The sequence below is a fragment of the Embiotoca jacksoni genome, unplaced genomic scaffold (assembly GCF_022577435.1).
Source record: "Embiotoca jacksoni isolate LCO1_2020_lvr unplaced genomic scaffold, fEmbJac1.0.p SCAF_16, whole genome shotgun sequence".
Classification (NCBI taxonomy): Eukaryota; Metazoa; Chordata; class Actinopteri; family Embiotocidae; genus Embiotoca; species Embiotoca jacksoni.
The window spans coordinates 203035-223662 of record NW_027185296.1 but is presented as its reverse complement, the minus strand read 5'-3'; the positions used below and the strand labels follow the sequence as shown (position 1 = coordinate 223662).

At 39.5% G+C, this 20628-nt stretch overlaps 2 protein-coding genes across 2 annotated transcripts; both read left to right on the top strand.

Annotated features, from left to right (window-relative positions):
- Positions 1-7864: 7864 nt before the first annotated feature.
- On the top strand, positions 7865-11825 carry LOC138198558 (claudin-1). The gene is made up of 4 exons (XM_069150010.1): positions 7865-8216; positions 8649-8813; positions 9537-9615; positions 9748-11825. Exons 1-4 carry the CDS (start codon positions 8015-8017, stop codon positions 9908-9910), a joined length of 609 nt encoding a protein of 202 aa, XP_069006111.1. The 5' UTR covers positions 7865-8014; the 3' UTR covers positions 9911-11825.
- A 759-nt stretch (positions 11826-12584) lies between these two features.
- ftsj3 (FtsJ RNA 2'-O-methyltransferase 3) lies at positions 12585-20191 on the top strand. Its single transcript, XM_069150007.1, has 21 exons — positions 12585-12749; positions 12909-13014; positions 13453-13499; positions 13642-13721; positions 13911-14010; positions 14401-14595; positions 14746-14861; positions 15101-15205; positions 15462-15562; positions 15732-15818; positions 15915-16079; positions 16474-16609; positions 16781-16977; positions 17371-17482; positions 17632-17713; positions 17881-18031; positions 18242-18339; positions 18601-18703; positions 18986-19169; positions 19306-19400; positions 19516-20191. Exons 1-21 carry the CDS (start codon positions 12683-12685, stop codon positions 19778-19780), a joined length of 2592 nt encoding a protein of 863 aa, XP_069006108.1. The 5' UTR covers positions 12585-12682; the 3' UTR covers positions 19781-20191.
- The last annotated feature ends 437 nt before the right edge of the window (positions 20192-20628 follow it).

The window sequence follows — 20628 nt, the reverse complement described above, 5'->3', positions numbered from 1 at the left end:
TGACTTGACATTCACAGGTAACAGGTGTTTTCACTGGAAATTGAAAAACAAAACAAAACAAAATGGTTACATGCATTTAGCAGGACTGTTTAATAATCGTATTGCATAACTGTACAGACTAAAGTAAACAAGTGTTTACAGGTAATAATGAACTCACGTCTTGATTGAGGGGTCATCTGATCATCCACCTGACCTGAGAATGATGAACAAGCTACCGCATTCACACATGAACTGCGAGGACTGGCTGCTTTTCCGTGTCTCACCTGCCAGGTAGTAAGGTGAGTGCAGCTGTCTATCAACTGGAGCATGCCGTGTTGAGACACGAAGACACTCCCACATGTTAGGTAGAGAGAGAGACACACACACACACAGAGAGAGAGAGAGGGAGACTTCCTGTCCCTCTCCAGGTTTAGAGTTGTTGTCAAAATGAAAATCCTATTGAGAAAGAGAATAAACATGTTCCCTCTCATGACTCTTTGATGTTACTGTAAAGAAAAAGGTTCTCGTCCTCTCTAATCCCAGGCACCACAGATTTTATTCTCCTCTCTCGACCTGGTGACGAAGCCTGAGGCGCATCTTCAGGAAAAACCAGTACAGATAGCAGGAGAACTATTTTGTCAGAGGCTAGATCCATCCAACCCTCAACATACTAAATCCAAGCTCTGCCTTTTTCTTTTTTTTTTAATTTTATTTTTATGGGAGGGTTTCGTTGTAATCGGTTACAGATTAAAATGTGAAATTGAGATTTAAAAATCAAAGAATAGACAATCTAATACATGACATCCTCTGGCTTGCTACATTGAAACATCTTAGTGTTAAGCCTACACGGTGTTTGAACACCATATGTCCTGTTTTGCTTTTTAATCTGAGCACTCATGCTCTCTTTCTATATCAGGAATTGATACATTGCAGGATTGCATCAGACAGACACTCCGTCTTTTCCAAAATCCATAACAATCAGGATTTTAGGTGAAATATAAACTGACCGAATTTATCTATCCAGCCAGCATTGTTGGAAAATAACTGTTTATATTTACTCAACCACTGTTCTCATCGGATCCATTTAATTTATCTGGCAGTTTGAGTCACTTTTCGGATAAAGATTTGAAACAATAGGTCCTAAAACAAGCTTTTAAAATATATTATATTGTTAAATATTAAACCAGAGCATTCCAACATTTTTGGCTCCTGATGTCGTACAAAAGTCACTGCAGACTCGGATCAGTTTTTTAACACTTCCACCAAAAACACATTTTTCCCTCCTAACTTCTCGCATGATTTTATTTCAATAAATGCTTAAATAATCTAATACCTCACCAAAAATCAAAGATTAGAGAAAAAATTTCTGAGCTAAAAAACAGATTTGTGGATCAGAACTTTTTCTTCTTTCCTAATCATCTGATGAACCCTCATTTATCTGCTGTCCCTGTAAATTAAACTGTATATAAAATAGTTCAAACTAGCTCCACCTGCAGCAGCTACAACTGTAACATGCTGCCCACACACTGATGTTTCATTACTAATAATCTAATGATGACATATTATATGATAATATATCAATCCAAGGGCCCAAACCAGTACTTTTAATGTAATACTATAATTTAGCAGCCAATACTTTTGTACTTTCACATAGGATTTTTAATGGCGTACTCTTACTTGTAATGAAATATTTTTAGATTGCTGTACTGGTACTGGATACTTCTCCCACCACTGGTTAGTGCAGAATAGACCACCTGATAGTAGGCAGCTCTCCATATCAAATTAATGTGTAAGATGACTATTTTGTTGAGATTTTTACTCATACACAATGATAGATAGATAGATAGATAGATAGATAGATAGATAGATAGATAGATAGATACATACTTTATCAATCCCTCAAAGGGACATTTTTTTCACTTTCTAATCAGTTAAGAAAGACACTCTCATGGCCTTTGAACAGTCTTTCATATCTTAAATGCTGAAATGGAGCTGCCAAAGGTGATAGCTCCTGAAAGCTGGCATGTGGACAAAAGCAAAACTCTCATCATGGCGTGAAAAACTTTGCCAGGCCGTTTGGCCCGAGGCGCTCTGTGCTGTGCCTGATGCAGGAATGACATCAGACTGGTTTGGAGCAGCACTTTGGTAGGCCCATCTAAGCAGGGAGTCACCGTAGTATGCATGCCAAGGCAATTCTCTGAGCTTTGTTTTAGCATGCACAAAGGACAAAGAGCTTCTGAATTTGTTTTTATTTTTATATTGATCAACTGGTACAGTTCCAATCAAAAGCAAGTGGCCATAGGAAAACCTAGATATGGGACTCATACATTATGACTACATTGGTTACATGTTGCAGCTTAAAATGTATTGTAGAAACATGCAAAAAGCAAGATACTGTAGAAATGTATACTAGTCTAAAGAACAAGTAGAGGGAGGTTTGTGATGTAATCAGAGAAAAGAAAACTGTACATCCAACAGAACAAACATCCACAGGTCAGGATACTTTGTGTCCCTCCTGAGCAGCCTTCATGTTCGTTGTAGGTTTAAAATGACTCACTATCTGAGGGTTTAGGAAATATCATATTGTTAGTGGGTATATAGCCGTTGCGTAAATGGGGCAGCTGCCCTTCCTGTTCAGAAGAGGATCTACCCACAAGTTGTTTCTCAACATTTCATGTTTTCTCAGAGATCTGAGGACTAAGTTATAAAAATGCTCTGTTGCGTTAAAAAGTATCAGTCCACTGATGTCAGAGGACCTCAAGGAGCTACAGTATATCACTACAGGAATATTACTGATATAGGCCTTTATACATATGCTGCTGAGGAGTCCTCCAGTGTGGGGAAAAGGAAGAAAACCTGCACCATCTTCGATTTTACATTTTGAATTGACATTAAGCAAAAACACCTCAGATTTAATTCCTTCTGATGGTTTCCAAGTGTTTGCCATATTTATTTATTTTTTTATACTTTAAAACTGACAAAGCAGATTGCCTACCATCCCAGTGAGTTTTGTATTTTCAGAATTCTTCTGGTAATACATTTTATGAATGCCTGCGTGGCTCAAACCCCACCAGTGAGCCTTGAAACTCAACAAACACCAATGGCACAAATCTGACAGAGAAATGAACAAGGGTTCAACTAAGTATGACCTCATTCTTTATGAAGTTATTTTACGCAGTGAATTCAAAACTAAAACTTTGCAACTGGTCTTAATGTTGTTTGAAACAGATTTAGCAGAAATAGTTTAATAAAACTGATAATGACTGTGCATATGTCCGGAATTATTAGTAGTGAGTCAACATGTGTCACACCAAAGCTTTGGCACTGACACACCAAGTGGAATGTGGCCATCATTAATCTTGCACCTCTTCAACACTTGACACCTGCTGTTGGTGGTTGTCTTGCTCAGAGAGGCCAGCAGATGGCATCTTCCTCATATGCTGTATTTTCCAGTTTGAGATGCATCTTCACCTGCCTTTCACTTTATGGTGTGTTACAGTCAGCCAGCTTTGCTTGGTCAACAAGCTTGTTGACATAGTTGTTAACATGTTGCCTGTAGTCCCCTTTTTGAAACTTGGAGTCATTTTTTGCTGCGTAAGATAGCTCCGCTTTTGGTCACAGTCTTGGGAAATTATATAGAGGCATGCAGTTTTAACCTGCTTTCGATTACATTGTCTCTAATCAGCAACTTTAACTAAATAAATATTTGAGTGTAATTAACTCCAATGGCTTGCCACTATTCCCAGAACTAATCTTACACTGTGGCTCCTCCCAGATGCCTGCTTTCTCCTTTTGTGTGATGATGGTTATACTGTAAAACTATTCAAATCAGTTTTCTGTAAAGCACACACCAATAAATGAAAGTTGTAAACTGATGTAAAGAGAAAAAAAAAGTAACGTTCCAATACCCAGCAGGTCAACTTTGCATGAAGGATGCAAAGAATTGGTGTCTGTCTGTGTTGAATGTGTGTGAATGTAGTGTGTAATCTTTACTTCCTGTCAAGGCTCAGACTCTTCTCTGCGAGTGATAGAATAATTAACTGTAGAGTAAAAACTGGTTCTTCCAGCAACACAGAAACAACAAATCATACAGATGACAAAAAAAAAAATCAAACGAGAGACACAAATGTTAGAAAATAAATGGTAGAAAAGATCTCCTAAAATGTTCTGTGCAGCCTGATGATCATGCTCTTATCATAGTAATGATCTGACATGCGTAGTACTACAAAAAGGCACTGGCAATACAACTTTAATTAAACACAATGTCTGCATTGAGCCTATTGAACACAGCACCTACGCTCTCAGGACATTTTAGATGTCCTATCCACATTAACAGACACTGACTTGCTTGAGGAAACAATCTGAGCCTGCAGGTATGTGATAATGATTTGGATAAGTGTCTCTTTCTTTCTTTGGAAAAGCAATCCAGAGAATGTCTTGGTGTGTGTGATAAATTATATTGGATCATGCGACTTCATTCAGAGACAAGGGCCGGTCCCATCGCAAGAGGAATTATTTCCTCTGTACGAAATACTGAAATGTAAATACTACACTGAACGCAGTATTGTGCAGTTGGTGACACATTAGCGAACTAATTCATATTCAAATGTAATCTAAATGGCTTTTGTCTCTTATAAACATGTTGTTGAGATGGCTCTAGGGATGGCAATGTCGGTTTGCTGATTCACACATCTGTAATATGTCAACACTTTGCATGGCACCTTACATTGCAATGAAGTTTTGTACAGAATCCCATAAGTGATGAAGCCTGCTGACTTTATAAAATGTTCCAGCAGTAATGCCAGATGAACCAGAATCAATAAATGGATTTTGTGTGTTGACTTTTGGGGTCCAGAGGTTAACATTCTTTGATTTTTTTTTTTTTTCATTTCATCATCAAGAGGCATATATCATAGTGTTAAAATATCTCCCATTGATTGGTTCAGCATCATTAAGCTTACTAAATTCATCTTTTTGTTTTGTGCAGTCTTTAACATTTAAAATCAGAGAAACAGATTTTAAAATGCTAAACGCTATTAGAACTATTAGAAGTGGAATGTGACACTAATTAGTATCTGAGGTCCATGTGAATTTCACGTTGGACGTTTTTCCCACACGTCCTCATCTTCAGCAGATGGCCTCTGAAGGAGTGGGTGTAGCTTCAGATCAGACGATTAGAGTCACCTTGCCCTGTTGTTATCACACATAATGAACCCTCTTCTGTTTTGAATCACACCATAAAAAAATGTTACAGACTAAATTGTACGTTCACACACTGTGTGACCTCTTCCCCTTTTCATAACACACAGTGTCTATTCTGAGGGTCAGAGGAAATGTTTTGGGTTTTTTTTGCTGCTAAAGCGGACGTGGGGAAGCGTGATTCTGTTTTAGTTACAAACATTCAATGCCCACAACATGATGGTTCAAGAGGATTCACAGAGGTCTCCATAAAAGTTACCAATCTGCCCCCACTGCGGCCACTCTGCAATCAGCCAGTCAGTATATATACGGTCCCCGTCAGTCAATTTTAGTTGCTGGAGAATAGCTCTTTGTCATAAGTCAGCTGTGATCACAGTTGATCCTATGAATTCCTTGACTTCTGGTTCCTCGTATTTTGTCAGCTTTGTACGCTGCACGCACCATGAACTCAACTGTTCCTGTGGTATTTGTATTCCTTGTGAGTCAATTTTCTGTTTGTTTCAACCTGCCTCTGTGCCCCCTGCTGAATTGTGACAGCAGATACAGAAAGCACTAACCTACACAAACCTCAGTCAGATAAAGGTCAATGAGTCAGGCAGACTAGAATAACATATTCATCTAAACAGCCCTTCCAACCCTGCTCTCTCTCTCTCTGCTCCAGGGATGGTGAGTGGGTGGAGTGGTGTGTGTGTGTGTGTGTGTGTGTGTGTGTGTGTGTGTGTGTGTGTGTGTGTGTGTGTGTGTGTGTGTGTGTGGAGAGGGGGGGTGGGGGTGGGTTATTATACTATTTTCAACAAAACCTCCTGGAATGGGAATTAGTCATCACACATATAGGGGGAGGACATGACTGTATGAAGCCCAAATGATTTACAAACATGTGGGAGGACAGATTGATGGGATGACAGGTGAGATCTTTAAGTTCACCTACACATTCCTCTTGCACTTAGCATAAAAGGAAGTTTCTCCTCAGACCTCTGCACTTGATTTCATAACTTCTTGGTGTGAATTGGCTAAATTCAGACACTTGGATGGTTGACAGTACACAAGAAGCAGGTTTGTTGATCATCAACCATTTGACTGCAAACACATAGCAGGAATTCCCTGGAAACAGTTTGACCTGAGCAGACCTTGAAAATGATAATACACAATGGGAGTGACAAGAATGAAATAAATTAGGGCTTTTAAAAGACATAAATGACTTGCTTTCGGCAACTTTGGATGGGAGCTGACCTTAATTGCGGCAAGATGTTTTGATGGAAAGTTATTCCAGGAAAGGGTGGACACCAATCCAATCTAACTGACAAATGCAAGTGTTTACAAACTGGCATCCCCTTCACCAAATATGGTCAAATAATTTCGTAATTGTCTGAGTAAAGTGAAGAGTTTATTCTCGTAAACACGAGCTGCAAATTTCTGAGGGAAGAAATGACAATTGAGCATGTTAACCTCCAATTGCTTGGCTGAAAGACCTCTTTAAACACTGTTTTTTTCCCTTTCTCTTTCGCTTCTAGTGTTTGCTGTTGTTGCTTAATAAGATATTAATTAATGTTCATATGCAATGATAGACACTTCATGAATAATACAGTGAATATATTTATCTAATGTAAGTACATGCACAGGCACATGCAGGCTTAAAATGACATATTACTTTAGGGGATGTGATATATTTATCATATATCAACAATTTGTTTTTTGTTTACAACGTTGTTCATTGATCAGTGTAACAGTGAAACAAGTCATTTACAGAATAAAGTTTAAGATTTGCAGGTATGTGGATTAAATGAGCAGGTCAGTTAAACAGCTGTGCAGATTAAAGCCTCATAAGGGTTAATGTCTTTCTCTAATAATTGTAAAATTACACTTACGTTACTGCAGGCCACAAACAACGTGAGTAAAAAAGAGAAATTGTTTTGATAATGCTAAATTCAGTGTATGTCAGCATTTCAGCTTCAAGAGCAACTTCAAATACAAATTTATGAAACCCATTTACAACAACTGAACTTCATTGTGGTACCCTGTACAACTGTGTCATGACAATTAACCAGAGCCCTGGTTATTTTATCTATCCCTGTCAACATTACTAGTTGGGCCCCTCTGTGATAGCTGACAGCTATATGTATATATAAGTAGAGGTGTATTTTATAGGTCACAAATGATGAGCTTCAAGTAGGACCCATAAGTAAACCCAATTTTGATCATCTTGACAGATGTGGAGAACCACATAGAACTTACATATTGAGTTATTTTGGGAGACTAGCTACCAGAAGGGCACTTGGGGAACATTTCTAAATGTTAAATTTGTAAAGTTTGTGGGCCGAATACAACTTTTAAATCGAGAATATTCTGATTTAATTACAGTACAAAGAGGCTTTCTATTTCTTTTTCTTTTCTTTCTTTTTTTTAACTTAGCTGTTATACAAATTGTGAGGATTAATATAACATTCACACTACACGTGTTGCTTTGGCTTTGGAAAATTAACTGTATGTAGCCAGTAAGTTTACAGCCCTAACTTAAGTTTTCCCATGTTGAAGCTATTTTTCTTTACAATGGTCTGTTACCATCATCAATTAATTGGACTGATAAGACTTCCCATCATTCACTGCAGGTGGAGTGGGGACCTTGTGCGTCATAGTGACTTTAAATAGAGGCGGCAGTAGAGCGCGCTGATAACGGTCTCAAGGAGGACAAGACGGAGGATACTTTAAATCACCGACTATCGACTTCACTGAACATTAATCACTGTTTTACATAATTCGGAAACTTGCTCTCAAGTTCACGGATTTTTCTTTTTTTTGAACCCGCTGAAGTCGCCCGGTCTGCTGTTTTCTGGACAGGATGGCCAGCTCCGGACTGCAGCTCCTCGGTTTCTTCCTCGCACTGGTCGGAATCGCTGCCACTGTCGCCGCTACTTTAATGGTGGAGTGGAAGAAGCAGGGTCACGGCAAGTCGCACCGTATCTATGAGGGCTTATGGATGAGCTGCAGCGGCAACGAGAGAACAACCTGTGAAATTCACGAGTCTCTGCTGAAGCTGCCGAGTAAGTTTTTTATCACCTCTGTATCACCAGACACTGCTGGTTGAGATACCTTCCACTCACAATAAGTTTCTATAATTAGCCAGAAATCTCCCTTTGCATTGCCCTCATCTCACTTTTTGGCATCAGTGTGATATTCATAAAGGGAATTTACATAGATCGACTATTTGTTTTTGTATCTACTGCCAGTCTTGTTCTTGAATATTTGCAGAATTATATTTTCTATTTAAATATCTTTTTTTTTTTAACTATGTTGTGCTTCTGAAAAAGTTAAAAGTCTGAGATATATATCTAAAAAGTACGATTCATATTTTTAGTTACAGAAAAATAAAATGGAATCTGTTATAGAAAGACAGCCAAAAGCAGAGATAATCACGGACTGTGTCAATCAATGAAAGAAAAAAAAAGATTATTTATCATTATTTGTACCTCCAGCTGAGGTCCAGGCTACCAGGGCAGTGATGCTGCTCAGCATCTTCCTCTCTGCTCTGGCTCTGGTCGTCTCCACAGTGGGAATGAAGTGCACCCGCTTCATGGATGGCATGAACAAGAGCAAATCCACCACAGCTATGATCGGAGGAATCATGTTCATGGTTTCAGGTGTGTTCAGCCTTTCACAGTCACTCAGAATGAATTATGTCAAATATAACATGTTAACAGTGTCCCCGTTCATCACACTTGAGAAGATGAGTACAGAGTAGAGATCCTTTTTTTTTTTTGTGAAGGTCAGACGAGGCATTATCTTCACCTTTAAATTGGGTATTGAGTCGTATCAGTAAAGAAATATTAGTTGTACTTTAAGAGGAAGTAACTCCTCATTCTTTTATCTTATTATTTATTCATTTTTAGTACAGTATAGTTTCCAGTCAGTAATAATGAGGGGAAAAAAAATCAGCACATGGAAACAAAAATAACTATAACTAGATTTTGTTTTTTAATTAATTGATTGGCAGCCATTTTTAAAAAATAAATGTTTTAATCATTTCTTAAGGAAAAATGCAATATATTCAGTTTCGTCTCTCAAATGTGTGAGGATTTGCTGCTTTTCTTTCTCTTATGTGATTATGAATAATGTTTTTATTTGTGAAATATTTTTTGAACAAAATCAGTGTTCTAATACCATTTTTGAGTAAACAAGTATGACGGGAATTCTTTCTGTTTTCTTATGAACTAAAAAAAAAATTATGATTCAAGAAGATAATGAGCACATTGCTCGCCAATGATATTTTATGTTTGCATCCAAATGAAGTGAGTAATAACAGGGTTTGGAAAGAATTTAAATAAGTACTGTGATGAAAAATATCCCATACTTTCTCTGTGTAGGTTTATTGACAATCATCATCACCTCCTGGTATGTCAAAATGATTGTTCAGAGCTTCAATGAAGCACATCATCTACAAAGGTACGGCAGTCAAGAAAAGCCTGCTACACACTCACACACACACACACACACACACACACACACACACACACACACACTGATCTTTTAAACAAATGTGTATCCAATTGTGAGTGTGTCTGTTTTTGTTGGCAGCTATGAGTTTGGTAAGGCAGTGTTTGTCAGCTGGGCTGGTGGACTCCTCACTATAACCGGTGGTACTTTCCTGAGCTGTCAGAGATGCAGTCAGTCCAGTTCCGAGTCCACAAGCTCCAACCAACTCCTCGCCACCAAGAACCCCATTTCCAACTACGTCTAGCGGAGGAGCCAGGAGAAACATCCCTCCTTGGGATTGTTATTAAAATGCTACTTACATTCATCCAGTGATTTAGTTCAGGGTCAGTATTACACACAGGATCAGTCTGTGTGAAATGACTTTCACTCTAATTTATCATGTTATTACAAGGTGCAAACAGCCACCACAGTATTTCTTCTGCTGTCAGCTGTAAGGATGTGAAAGCTTCAGTGTTTAAATTATCTATTGGTAATTACAACTTAGCTGTGTTCTTTAAAGTCTACGACATGCGAGACCTTTTCATTATGTTTGTTTATGAAATCCTAAAGTTTCTCTTAAAAATTACCAAAGAACACTTTGTTTCAGTAGTGTACAGGGATGACATATAGTGGTGACACTGTATTTTTACTTTGCGATACAAATTTATCTCTCCAGATTTCCACTAGTGTTGAAACAGATTTGTTCATATATGTTTGTTCATTGTAAAATTTTATATTTTTGGTCTTGTTACTTGTCAGATTGTTTTTGTTGTTTATATAATACATTATCTGGCAGTTTATAGTTTTTGTAGTCCAATGCTGTTACCAGTGATTTCACAAACGATTATACACAAAATGTTTAAGCTTTATTTAACTGAATACAAGGTAAACCAGACTGATGAAAACAAAATAATTGTATTTTTCTTTTCAACATGTTGTAGCATTAATGAGAACTTTTCTCACGGTGAAACAGTTTCTTGTCTTTCATATCGTGTCATTTCACTGTCTCAACACCGTACATACTAGCAACAGTTATTAAAAGGCTACAAGGTTGCTCTCAAAGTAAAGAGTTTATGGGAAAGCGAGTGGGAATTTCTGTTTAAACACAGTTAGGCTTTGCCTTCCATGGAGCACAGAGTCAGTGTCACACTATCTGCTTTTAGTGTGTATTAAAACCTACCATTTAAGATGAGCAACAGCATTACTTAGAAAGTGACTGATAAGTGAGGAAAAATAACGTTTTACATTGTGAAAAAAGGATACAAAATAAAGGAGTCAAATTCACAAGAAATATGAGATTTTAAACCTCCTGTTTGCTAATCTGACTAACACAGCTCAGTTTGACAGTTTGCTCCATCGTGCAACAAAAACTAAAACAAAGTCTGGACAAAAAATGAATGCCTTATTTGATGAAATTACTTGGTCTTTTAGAGCTCTGACTTAAACAAGTTTTTTTTTTTTAATGTTGTCTCTGTCTGAAGTTTGCTGTTAACTGTGTTTTTCAAGCTGGACAAAAACATCTTTAAAGCCGGCAGCATCTCACTTCTGGAGGGAATTTCCTCACTCGTATATTTGGGTCAGATGTATGATAATAAGTGCCTACTGAGTGGCCTGATAACGGTTAAAGCGGGTGCCTCACTTGAAACATAACAAATAACAGGAGCTGGCTTGTCTCCTCTGCGGATGTAAACTCTCTTTCGGGACTCTCAGCTGCCCAGATTCTGATCGTGACCGACCCTTCCTGAACTCAGAGGGAAGTAAAATGGAAAAAAAAAATAAAATAAATACAAAGCCACATATAAGGTATTTTCTGGCATGGGAGCCTTACAATTTATCACCTTTAAATGTGGCTTTACTATAGTAAGAACGCCTGAGTCTTTGTCTCATTTTGTTATTGTCTGGGTTTTTTTTGGCTTGAAAATGTATGTATAGTTCTGGACAAAAAAAGCTGCACTTCACTTGAGTTACCACCTACTGGGTTTGCCTATGCAAGGCATACGACAGTATTTTCATTTAGCCATAAATTAAGCCCTTTTCTATCTGCCCTGAGATGCGGACTTTTTATGTAATTAGCGTTATTCCAAAAATGCTCAAGAAGAAAACACTTTAACTTACACCCAAATCTTACAAGAGTGCCTCTCCATGTCACCTGTAAAACTATTGACCGTTGGTTCTAGAAAATCCTTGCAAAAAAAACAAACAAACCTGAACGTGGTAAACCTTTTGTCCCAGGATGGTGTTGCTGGAAAATAAGATTTTATCTACAAATAAAAATAAAAAAAATCTCCAGGTTTTTACTGCAATCCAGTGGTGGACTCCTCAACAGTATAGGGTCACGTGCACACGCTTAAATGCCTAAATGCCTAAACACGTCACATGCACACGCCTTAATTCATAAACGTGCATGTGTAAACACCTCATCTGCACCCGCCCAAGTAGTAAATAAGTAACGTGCACATGACTGAACAGGCAAAAGCGCCACGTACATACGCCAAATCACGTCACGTGCCCACGCACATTTAACATGAAATTAGGTTGCATAGTAACTGAAATTCCTAATTTAAACTTCTTTTTTTTTTTAGCCAGGATACTCAAAAAAAAAATCCCGGCTTAATCCCTTATCCAGGTTTTGTGAATATTTTAAGGTATCCAGCTGATGTGGACTAAAATGTAGCCTGTAACATTTGCGCTAAAAAGTTAAGGATGGGTTAAAATAAAAAACAACAACAACAACAACAACGACAACAACAACAACAACGACTTGTAAAAAGTGCATTTCAACACAACACTTTATTAAATGGACTAAGTGACCTCTTACCGCTGGACGTTGAGTTGCATTCTTGGGTGCTGCCAGCAGGTGGAGCCGTCATCCTCTCAGCCACAGGGGAAAGTAACAGAAGAAGAAATCCCGTGACGTAGAACCGCTGCGCCGGGACGGCCACACGTGTTATTTTTTTGATGGTCGATCGAGTGGCACTGAGGTTCGACAGTGTGAGATTTTTGTGTCATATTTTAGTGCAAAACAACTTCGACAAACATGGGGAAGAAACTGAAAGTTGGAAAAACCAGAAAAGATAAATTCTACCATCTCGCTAAAGAAACAGGTATCGTACCAGTCCCGGAAACCCCCGCAAACTTTAAACTCAGCCTTGAGGCAAATATTAGCATTAGCAGGGTCGGCTGGCTGCCTCACTAACAACTAAAAACCAGTGCGTTTTAAGGACTTTAATGTTAATGACAAAATCTATGTTGTGATTTTTCAGGTTATCGCTCTCGTTCCTCCTTCAAACTCATCCAGCTCAACCGTAAGTTCCAGTTTCTGCAGAAAGCCAGAGCTGTGGTGGACCTGTGTGCTGCTCCTGGTGGATGGTGAGCAGCCTGCATCTCACGAGACAACGCGTCCAGAGTTTAAAAAAAAAAAAAAATGGCCCTCATTTATCAGAGGAACGAGAAGTACACCTCATTTTGGGAAGGGAGCCGGCCGGTGGCCCACGTTGTATTCAGTATATATTTAATTCTGTTTTAAGAAGTGCTATTGTATAACAAGTGGTAGTTCTACACCAGCTCCAACATTAGTGTAAGGTCAATGGAGTCACTTGGATTTTACATTTATTTTAGTGTAAGAAGAGTTTACACAAATGCCACTAGACGTAAGGATTGTAGCAGGAACAGACAGACGAGCAACATGTCAGCGACAGTAAAACAGTTTCACACTCAGCTGAAATGAAACACCGTTATGAGGGTCCCTCGATTCATACTTTGGACATATGGATAGATCAATGAAGTGATGCATGCTCTACTTTCCAGGTTGCAGGTGGCGTCCAAGTTTATGCCTGTATCGAGTCTTATTATCGGTGAGTTAACCGTCATCAATATAATTATCCGATAGTAAATTGTTGTGTTTCTGCTTAGGCTTTTAAATCAGCTGTGATAATGAGTGTCATACTGAGGTACTCGGTGACAGAGCTTTTTTTTAAAGAAGTCTCCTCTTGTTAGGTGTTGACCTGGTCCCCATCAAGCCCATCCCCAACGTGGTGGCACTTCAAGAAGACATCACCACAGACAAATGCAGACAGGTGAGGAAGCTGCAGATTTTCAGTGTGTTACGGAAGAAAAGTTGATTCTCATGGTATCGCAGCACCGCATATCCTGATTTACTTTAAGAGACAATAGAAAAGTGGAGAAAGAGAAAGCAGCACTGTTCATCACAAGACTACACTGAAAAGCGTAACAGATTTACGAGATCCTGTCTGTCTCCCCTACAGGCTCTCCGAAAGGAGCTTCAAACTTGGAAAGTGGACGTTGTGTTAAATGACGGAGCTCCGAATGTGGGAACCAACTGGCAACACGATGCCTTTACACAAGGTAAAGTAAAGCAACGTGTCAGACTGGACATTTGACAGAGACCGTGTTTAACACAGCTGTTAAACAGTACAGTCTGAAACACATGCTCAGACAGTAGATGATTTTTAGTTTGGAAAGACAGAAATGATCTTTTCTGCATTATCAAAGATGATGTTAAACTGATATTAAAAATAAATAGTTTCCATGTGTCTAAAACTGTGGGATCATACAATAAAACTGGTAATATGCCCTCCTGGTGGACAATGTGCATCTTGTCTTCTTTTGAAAGTGTCTTAACATTATTTCCTCTTGTGTATTTAACAATCACTGACTAGCTTATAAGGTGCACACTTACCTGTCACAATGGTTTGCATCTGAACCTAATGTTCAAATTTGCCTGTTTCCCCACAGCTCATCTGACCCTCATGGCCTTGAAGTTGGCCTGTGAGTTTCTGACCAAAGGTGGTACTTTTGTCACCAAGGTTTTCCGCTCCAAAGACTACCAGCCGCTGCTCTGGATCTTCCAGCAGTTCTTCAAGAAGGTGCAAGCCACCAAGCCTCAGGCGTCGAGGAACGAGTCCGCCGAGATCTTTGTCGTTTGTCAGGGTCAGTGGCTGAATCTTTTAATTTTTTTTTTTTTTTTTTTTTTTTTTTTTTTTTTTTAATAGATTTAATGACTTTCTGGACAAAATGGGTCCTGTTTCTTTACAGATCTTGCAGATCCCATCTAAACTAAGTTTTTGTTTTCATTATCAGGTTTTGTGGCCCCTGACAAAATCGACAGCAAATTCTTTGACCCCAAACATGCGTTCAAAGAGGTGGAGGTGCAGGCCAAAACTGTGAAGGAGCTGATTCCTGTCAAGAAGCCAAAGGTATGTATACTGAGGAGCAGACTTTGTCTTTCAAGTTCATTGTGTGGTCACAATAAGAAGCCAATCTGGCCATTATTTCCTGCAATGATATGAATAGCTGCTTATGCGTGATTTATTGTGGTGTTGAGGTGGTAGTTCTTACTGAGACACATTATAATGATTACTTTGAAGCAAATGACCCACATTGGACCCTGAACATTTGATCCATCTCTGACCAAGCAGTTCTTCTTCTGTTCCAGGCGGAGGGATACTCGGACGGTGATCTGACACTCTACCACAGTTTCACAGTGACGGCTTTTCTGAAAGCCGAGAACCCTGTAGATTTTCTGGGAAAAGCCAGCGAGGTGAGATCCCTGCACGACTTCAACCTGCCAAAGACTGAAGTCTCCCCCTCATCTGCCTTTTGATAGACGGCACTGTTAAGTTGTTTATCAGCTGTAAGAGATTTTTAAAGAAAGTGTAGTAACATTGATAATGAATCATCTTGATCCTCATGATTTGATGAAACGGTCCACGATGCAATAAAGCCGACTGGTAGAAGAGACAGGAAATGTCATGCCGAGAAGAATCCTTCCTGTAATTCTATTCTTGTTCATTCAGATCACTATCGACAATCCAGACCTGGAGTCTCACTCTGCAACCAGTGCCGAAATTAAGGAGTGTTGTCGTGACATCAAAGTCTTGGGCCGCAAAGAACTCCGGTAAGCCTCCTCTGTCTCTCGCGCATTACTAAACAACTGTTGGTGTTGTGGTCATTTTTATTGCGCATCAAATGCATCAGGTGGTGTGAGAAGGTATTAAAAGATGTGATACAGATAATAATATTTACTCTGTATGTGTTTGTTTTCTCTCCCTTTCTCACACCTGCAGCCTACTGCTGAGCTGGAGGTCCAAGCTGAAGAAGTACTTGATCAAGAAACTGAAGGGGGAGGCCAAACCGGTGGACCAGGAGATCAAGTAAACTCTCATTTCCAAAAACCATCTGAATTATTGTTGTATTGTCTTTGCCAGAATGTGTCACTGAATAAATACAAAATTCTCCTCTGTTTTAAGCTTAAGTTCTGATGACGACAATAATTCAGAGGAGGAACCAGGCCAGACAAAGAAGGAGAAGGAGAAGGAGAAGAAGGGCGATGACAAGGGAGAGGAAGATGAGGAGGAAGAAATGGAAAAAAAACTGGCAGAACTGAAAGCTGAGGAGGTGGCTGAGCTCAAACGGTGCGACAAACACTCTTCTTTTTACTCTATATATTTCTCTGTAATTTTCAGACTATTTGCTGCTTGTTTGAGTTATAGTGTGTAATCATCTCCTTCAATAATAACAGGTTTCTTCTTTTCCCACTTTGTCCTGATTTTTCTCTGTATGGTCATATTTGGGAGCATCCATGTAGTTTTTAATCATCAGTTCCAAGTTGCAAAACACCCAAACCCAAGTCTGTGAAGTGTTATTACGAATTATATCAGCAGCACTTTGCCTGTTGATTGGCCCCCTACATCTTATCAACCTGCTGCTGTTGGTGCAGTTTTAGTGGCAAAGTGTGAAATTATCATCTGCTCATTGGACATTTGTGAAGAAATCAACAGAGTTTCTACAACTGTCATGCTCCATCAGGAAGAAGAGGAAGCTGCTGAAGGAGCGGAGGAAGCAAAGAGAGAGGGTGGAGCTGAAGATGGACCTGCCGGGCGTCTCCATCGCCAGCACCAGTGACACTTCCTTGTTTTCCCTCTCCACCATCAAGAAGCAGAAGGTGAGGGCCACACACTCCGACCCAAACTAAAGATGAGGATACCACTACGTCCCTCATATGTTTTTACTTGTTGTGAAAAAAGACAAAGCAAATTTCTTAACTACTGCTGATATTGACTGATTTACACAGCAGAACTTTTTATGCTCATTTGTGTTGGTTTCTTTCAATCAGGTGCTGTCTGATATAACTAAAGGGGACATGCAGGTGGCCGACACTCTTGTAGATGGAGAAGATGATTTTCACCTCTCTTCTGATGACGAGGATGACGAGGCAGATAAAATGTCCCTGGCCTCAGATCTAGATGACGATGATTTGGAAGAAGTGGAGCAGAGACAGAAAGAGCTGGAAAAGAAAGCACCAAAGAAGAAGTGAGTCAATTAAGTATTGGGATGAAAGAATATTCTAAATACTAAGTACAAAATCTGACATATCCAGATACGTTCAGTCAGTAGAAATTGGCCTTTAATTTTATTGCTTTTCTTCTGTTGATTAAAATAATGTTCCTAGGTTTCTTTTCTTGAATAAAAGTACTGTTATTGATAGATGTGGTCAGCCTTGATATTCTTAAATTATAATGTTAATTTATCTGTTTTCATCCGGAAACCAGGTTCTAACTGTGTTTAATTCAAACCTTAAATTTATAGCAAACTGAGACTATTTTTTTTAACATAAAAATTAAGATTTAAAGAAGTCAGTGCAGCGTTTTAGAAATCATATCCTACTTTCACATAAACGAGTAAATTTGTATCTGTGTTTTCCAGAGTACAGTTCGCTGAGGAGGAGGAGGAGGAAGGGCAGGACAGTGGCTTGCTGGTGGAACTCGAGGGAAAGGATGAGAAGATGGAGCGAGAGAGCAACCTGTGGTTCAGCAAGGTTTGTCCATATGTGTGCTCCCCTAATGCAACATAAACACGCTTTTTCTGTTGTTCCTGCACGTATGACGTTATACAAGTGTTCTTCACATCATTACTGACCTCCCTCTTATCTAAAACCTACTAATGTGCTACTAATGTCTGCTGCAGAGCATTTTCTCTGAGATCAACCTGGAAGGAGACGCAGAGAGCGAGCTCAAACAGACCGAGTTGCTCCACAGCAAACAGTCAGGTAACCAGCTTAACTGTTTCTTTTATTTATCCACACTCGCATGTTCCTTTTTTCCGAAATGAATTTACACAACTTCTTGAGAAATTAATGATAATTTATCTGCTTTGTAAGGACAACAGCTTTTGTAATGAAGCACTGACAAGATATTGAATTTGGATTTTATTTAGGAATAGGCAAAAAGAGGAAAGCTGAAGAAGACGACGAGGAGGAGGAGGAAGAACAGGAAGCTGCTCCTTCAGAGGAGGAAAAGGCAGGACCTTCACAGGAAGCTGTGGAGGAAAGTGACAGCGACTCAGACGACAGCAGCGACGATGAAAAGTAAAACCTAATTTCCTGTTGCTCTTTGTCATGTTTTTTAGCCCAACTGATAACTGATGGAGGTGAAATCAATTTAGAATTAACGAGCTTAATTCACAGCTATTATTGACTCAGTGATTTATTATTCTAAAGTAAAATAACAGCAGGTAAACTTGTTTAAAAATCACAACTAAACATTCAGATGAATCTGTCATTGTTGCTTTTTTCTAGGAAGATTACCAAAATGAAGGCGGCCAAGGGGGCTGGTGGGAAATCAGGGGAGGCCGATGATGACGACAACTTCCAGGTCGTTCCTGTCGAGAGTACAAGTGAGAATAACATTTGTATTTCGCCTTGTTAGCTGGTGATCGTATTCACCTCATCGTCCTCTGAAACTATCCCTTGTGTCTCACCTTTTCTTGAGGTTGTCAGAGCTGCTCTTGCATGCCTTCTCCTCTTTCAACTCAAATAAAGACACAGATGTGTCAACCCAAACTGAGACCCTGTAGTGCATTTAAACGCAACCAGAAGAGTGCTTCAGTCTCTCGTTGCGTGTGACTGAGGATGTTTGTGTGTGCCGTGTTCTTCAGGTAAGAGAGCTCGGATCCTCGATGCAGAAGGCCTGGCGCTGGGCTGTCAGATCGCTGCGTCCAAGAAGAGAGCAAGGGACATGATGGACAACTCCTTCCACAGGTGTGTGTGTGTGTGTGTGTGTGTGTGTGTGTGTGTGTGTGTGTGTGTGTGTGTGTGTGTGTGTGTGTGTGTGTGTAATATCTTATTGTTAGCACACCACCTCAGAGAAACCAACTATGAGTTGATGACTAACACCAGCCAAAGCCTGATGAAATGTTTTCCACAGAGCTCCATTACTGTCCAAAAACTGTTACAACAAAGTTTGAGCCACCCTGTCGCTCAAATTCGTCACGTGAATTGCACGCCATGCACCTGTACAGAAGCTGATTGTCTCTTCTGCAGGTTTGCCAGGTCTGAGGAGCCGTGGGAGGTACCGGAGTGGTTCCTGGATGATGAACATAAACACCGCAAGAAGCCAATTCCCGTCACCAAGGAGATGGTGGAGGAATACAAACAAAAGTGGAAAGAGATCGACGCTCGACCCATCAAACGAGTGGCTGAGGCAAAGGCCAGGAAGAAGAGGAGGGTAAGACGATGAGTGCCATCATTATACAGTACATACTGACATTACTATAAATCCATTTAGTTTAACAAACTTGTGAGGGAATGCTCAAGGTAAATCTGTAGATGTTGATTCTTCAATTTCTTTGCAACTTTTTTAGATGCTGAAGAAGATGGAGCAGGCCAAAAAGAAAGCAGAGGCAGTCGTCAACACTGTAGACATCTCGGAGAGGGAGAAGATGGCTCAGCTCAAGGGGTATGTTGTCACATCTGTAGGGCTGAAGCTGCACTGAAACTGAATGTTTTCCTTCATACTGGTTAATTCTCCCTAGAATACAATCATGAGATTTTGTCTGGTCCGATTCTTGCAGCATCTACAAGAAAGCAGGCTTGGGGAAGGAAAAGAGAGAGGTAACATACGTTGTGACCAAGAAGGGAGCTGGCAAGAAGGTGAGACGGCCTCCTGGTGTCAAGGGAGTCTTCAAAGTAGTAGACGGTCGCATGAAGAAAGACATGCGGGGAATGCAAAGGAAGGAACAACACGGTAAAGGAGGCAAAGGAAAAGGTGGCAAGGGAAGAGGAAGACAGGCCAAGGGTGGCAGAGGAGGGATGAAGGGCGGTAAAGGGCGCAAATGAAAATACATCTGAAGCCATACAATTTCCCCAGCCCTGCCTTTCTTTTTAAGTATTAAACTCTCCGGCCTCCTGTTGCAGGTACGAGTTTATGGAGCTTGGTCAGCTAAAGTGTTTCAGTTTGGGCTCCTGTATCGTGGGCAAAATGAAATTCAGTCATTGACATGAAGAACGCCCCATTTTTAGTAACCTCGGCTGAAATTCCAAGACACATCCCGGCGGTTTTATATTGCTGGTGTTCTGTGTATATCTTTCTGAAGATGGACATTACTTGCCTTGTACTCCTTTGGAGTTGTTTCACTGAAAAGCTGAACTCTAAATGACAGTCATTCAAGTTAAAGAATAATAAATGTGTTCACCCTTTTTTGTAAATATTAAATATACATTTTTGCAATAAATGTTTTGTTGAAATTAGCTCTACATTTTTTTTTTTGGTCATTTATATATTTTTTATGTAATAATTTGGGGCTTACAGGTGTGTATTATCAAGTAGCCATACCAAGTATGACAGTTTTAGTACAAGCAACTGAGAAATACATTTTGTGAGCACTGAAACTTTTGTAATCACGATCCTGGTGTATGAAAATATTGATTAATCGGTCATGAGCACTTAAAATAGCAGACAGCAGATAGAATAGACCAATTAAAATGCTCTTTGGCATCACTCAATAGAATTGAACACTTAAGTGATGTGACTAAAGAGGGATCAAATTAAGCTTTTTCAGCGTATTTTATGGCAGGCAGAGTTAAATATGATCCCTAGACATGGTGCCTCTCATTTTTTTGAATTAATTTTGATCCTGTGGTTAACAACGGATCGATTTAGTAGGGCTGTTTTACATTGAAGTCTA

Coding starts and splice junctions, on each gene's coding strand:
- LOC138198558 (XM_069150010.1), top strand. CDS start 8,015: ATGGCCAGCTCCGGACTGCAGCTCCTCGGTTTCTTCCTCGCACTGGTC. Junction 8,814..9,536: donor AATCATGTTCATGGTTTCAG/GTGTGTTCAGCC, acceptor TTCTCTGTGTAG/GTTTATTGACAATCATCATC. Junction 9,616..9,747: donor GAAGCACATCATCTACAAAG/GTACGGCAGTCA, acceptor TTTTGTTGGCAG/CTATGAGTTTGGTAAGGCAG.
- ftsj3 (XM_069150007.1), top strand. CDS start 12,683: ATGGGGAAGAAACTGAAAGTTGGAAAAACCAGAAAAGATAAATTCTAC. Junction 17,714..17,880: donor GCTCCACAGCAAACAGTCAG/GTAACCAGCTTA, acceptor GATTTTATTTAG/GAATAGGCAAAAAGAGGAAA. Junction 18,340..18,600: donor CGTTCCTGTCGAGAGTACAA/GTGAGAATAACA, acceptor CGTGTTCTTCAG/GTAAGAGAGCTCGGATCCTC.